The sequence below is a fragment of the Cibotium barometz genome, chromosome 27, assembly GCF_041138505.1.
Source record: "Cibotium barometz isolate CiBa-2024 chromosome 27, ASM4113850v1, whole genome shotgun sequence".
Classification (NCBI taxonomy): domain Eukaryota; kingdom Viridiplantae; phylum Streptophyta; class Polypodiopsida; order Cyatheales; family Cibotiaceae; genus Cibotium; species Cibotium barometz.
The window spans coordinates 53,408,253-53,412,202 of record NC_141072.1 but is presented as its reverse complement, the minus strand read 5'-3'; the positions used below and the strand labels follow the sequence as shown (position 1 = coordinate 53,412,202).

Genomic DNA, 3,950 nt, shown 5'->3' with positions numbered 1-3,950 from the left:
TTAAAGCACACCTTTATGACATTTCCCATCTCCAATATTAATCTCCATTAATTTATCTTACTAGAAATGCTATGGTGTCTTTGGTTACATAGACTTGAGTTCGTTTTTAACAACAGTCCTACTAACCACATCTGGCTGAAAGAGAACTTGGTTCATGTAGGTGAAAGATACATACAAAGGAGGCTGAAAGATCTGGACACACAATTAGGGCAACTGCACAGAAAAGGTAAAGACAGACATGTGGATTAGCTGAGTCATGCAATTCAGGAACATATGATGTCGAGAGGGAGAGAATCATTTCCAAGGATATTTTGCTTATTAGAGCTCTCTATATGTTGTAACTTCTATTCACATGAAAAATTTGAGGCCCTCGGCAAAGCTTTGGGCCTCTTCCCTTTCAGAGATTGATCTGTACCCTCATTTGAAAAAAAAAGAGAGAAAACATTGATCCATTGGGCTGTTATTTCTAAGAATGGGAGCAAGGAGATGATAATAAGTATGGAGGACCCATGTGCACTTAATGATGACACATGATTCCATCTCTGCATTATATGATGGGGTCCTCACATTGGTATCATGGAGGCCCCATTTGGACGCTTTATATGAGATTAGATCATAAGGGACTGTTAAATTTCTTTTTTATATGAATTTTTTTTTCTTTGCTTGAGCCTCCGAGAGCCTGACATCATCATGGGTCGCCAACTACCACTCCAACTACCCACCGCCCAACGGTGTTCGGGCGCGGCGGATGTTGGGGGCCGGGGCAAGGAACAGCACAGCAAGCGGCACGCTGTCCCCACCACCATCAGAGGTTTGTGAATTGTAAGGCCGATGATCACGCCGACACAAAGCCACGAAAAAAGGGCCAATCCCCAACTAATTTGTTGAGAATGAGGAGGCGAGAGAGTCTTGCCCGATGCGATCGATGCCCATTGCCCACGGCCCCCCCGCAACACTGATACACAGTGTGCACACTGCACACCAGACCAGCTCTTCTTTTAGGCTAGCAGCAAGCAGTCTACCGCACCTGGTAATAGGTATAGCGTAGTACTGTATGCAGTCTTCGAACCCAGCTTTTATGATCACTTCTACACACAGCTCAGAACTTCAGTCCCCCTGTCACTCCCTCACATGGTGGCAAGTCTGTGACATTGATTGGCATGCTAGCCTTTTACACCGAAAAGTAATGTCACCACTTGGCCCCCTGGCTCTCTCACATGCATGAACATGTTGTCCTTTTACATTTGTACGCGGCTGCTTGTTTTGTTGTGTGGGTCTGTTTTTTTTCAAATTTTTTAGAGTTGTGCGGACTCTGCCGACTCCCGAGTCCGCATTTATTCACTCTCTTGCGGGGGAAAAAAAAGAAAAGAAAAGAAGAAGCTATCACAACCAGGGTTCGGGAAATGGCCGTTTCGTTTTACGCATTAAAAACTGGGATTGGCTCCATTGTGCACTCCCACCGTCCACGTCTTCCCGGTTCCCACTATCCTTTTCCTCTTCACCTTCGACTTTTTGTTTTTTCGAGCCCCGTTTTCGCCTTCAAAACTCACCAATCACCACGAAGAAGGTGCCTCAATTTTCTCTCAGTTATGGGTAAACGTACGTACGGGAGGTACCCTATGTTTCAAGTTTCAACCAGCAGTTGACAAATTCTCTCTCTCTCTCTCTCTCTCTCTTTCTCTCACACACACACACACACACACACGAGACACATTTTGGCATTTAATCTCTCTTTCTCTCTCCCTCTCTCTCTCTCTCTCTCACACACACACACACACACACACACACACACACGGTGCACACACACGAGACACATTTTGGCATTTAATCTCTCTTTCTCTCTCCCTCTCTCTCTCTCTCTCTCTCTCTCTCACTCACACACACACACATACACATACACACAACCCCACACACGCGCACATTTCAACCTATACATTACATTCACCCTGATCAATTCTCCGGTGTCCACTGTGCATCCATGATCCCACGACACACGAGGTTGACACTTATCTCTGGCGCGCACACGGCAGATCGGTGGTGCGCAGTGCCTCTCATCTACCCAATTTACCCTAATGCAATTTAAAATTGCAATGTATTTACTATTGCCTCTCGTCTACCCCTATTGTCCCCAAGGGTCCTTTTCAGAACCACCGTTGTTGCGGATTGGGCCCCTTCTAGCCTTCTTTATATAAGGGAGGGAGTTCACAGATGTATTCGCATCAATTCTGTTGAGCATCTCCATCGTGCATTTCAGTGTGTGCACTCTACTCTCAATTTGCCTCAGATATGGCTCGCATTGCGTTGCTGGTCTGCCTGGCTCTCCTTGTTTTCGTTGTGGTCACGAGTACTAGTGTGGTGAGTTGCCCTTCTTTCAAAGTTTTCTTCATCTTGCGTGGCTAGACAATGCACGCGTTTGTCTCGGCCATTGCCATGATGCAGGGCTCACATTGCTTTGTTGCAGAGCTCTGAAAGCGTCGACGGATCTGCTCTTGCTGCGTCCTCCAAAGTTCAGGTACAAAGCGAGCCCATGGTTTGTAGTGTCCTGCTTACACTCCTTCTTTCAAACACAATCTAATCGCGGGTCATGGCATGGATCTTTGCAGTATGGAGCAAGGCAAGGGACTTTACGCCAGTCAGGTGGGCAGAGTGTCGTCAGGTTGAGGAGATTTATGATGAATGTATGTGTCTGTTTGATGGCGATCTCTTAACAGTCGATTGAATGTGCCCTCTGCAGAATGCCCTTCCGCCTGCTCGAATCGGTGCTCGAAAACTTCAAAACGGAAGGCGTGTATGTTCTTCTGCATGAAGTGCTGTGCCAAGTGCCTGTGCGTCCCACCGGGCACCTACGGCAACAAGCAGGTGTGCCCATGCTACAATGACTGGAAGACGCAGCAGGGAGGCCCTAAGTGCCCCTGAAAACACAAACCTCCAAACCTCTGAAGCGCTGCTAAAGATGGTGGCTGGTCGCTGAGCGGGTCCCTGCTATGGCTGCCGCGAAGGCCAAATGTTCGTCGTGCGTGCGTGTGTTAAGTGTCAACACATAGTTGGCCGTTATGTTCGCATATTAGCGTTACTTTTCTCCTTAATCTGTTGCCGTTCTTAATTGCCAGTTGATATGTCTCGATCTTGGCCATCGGGGCCCGTTTTTGCATCTTTTAACATGAATTCAACGGGAGACTCAAGTTGTATAATATACGAGAGGCGGCCCTTTATACACAAGGTAGGTAGGTGTACGCACCTGCGCAGCGTGTTCTATCATCAGGCAGCAACGTTGAAGTTCCTAGTTTGCCGGGTGTTGAGCAGGGTTCAGCGCACATCGTTTTGTTCACGTGTTTCGATGCAACAAGATGGTTTCACATGCCCGTCCTCTTCTCACAGCAGTAAACATAACTTTTTTGAGCCGGTCTTTTTTTTCTTGGACAATAATATTGTATATTAATATCTATATTAATATACAATAATATTGTATATTAATATCTATAAACAAACCTGCACAGAAACTTCTAACTGTTTGCATATGCCTTGTAGAGTCCCACTCCCTATTAAGAAGATCATACCCACTCGTCGTCCCAAACAAAAGAGGACATTCCCGGATAAATCTGTCCCTATTCAGAAGAGATCCCTCATACCTACTCGTCTTCCCCAAATAAAGAGGACATTCTGGGAGAAATCTGTCCCTATTATTAAGATCATACCCAAGTTCCCACTCGTCTTCCCAAACAAAACAAAAGAGAACATTCTCGGAGAAATTAGAAATCTCAAATTGTATATAAAAAATCAATAACACTTTGGAAGTTCATTGCTCAAATTACTCTACTTTTGACCAAATCTTCACCAAAGATCTTGTCCCCAAGGGATTTTCAATCAAGGGCGCAAAGATGGTTTGTGGTTGCTTATCCTTCATGTACCTGTCTTCTACCCATTTACATGTTTTTTCCCAAAGCCTCCTC

General features: G+C 45.7%; 1 protein-coding gene across 1 annotated transcript; it reads left to right on the top strand.

The window, feature by feature from the left end:
* Positions 1–2,197: 2,197 nt before the first annotated feature.
* Positions 2,198–3,142, top strand: LOC147623520 (gibberellin-regulated protein 5-like). The gene is made up of 4 exons (XM_086821701.1): positions 2,198–2,355; positions 2,462–2,512; positions 2,604–2,637; positions 2,735–3,142. The coding sequence occupies exons 1-4, from the start codon at positions 2,287–2,289 to the stop codon at positions 2,914–2,916; spliced, it is 336 nt and encodes a 111-aa protein (XP_086677827.1). The 5' UTR covers positions 2,198–2,286; the 3' UTR covers positions 2,917–3,142.
* Positions 3,143–3,950: the final 808 nt, after the last annotated feature.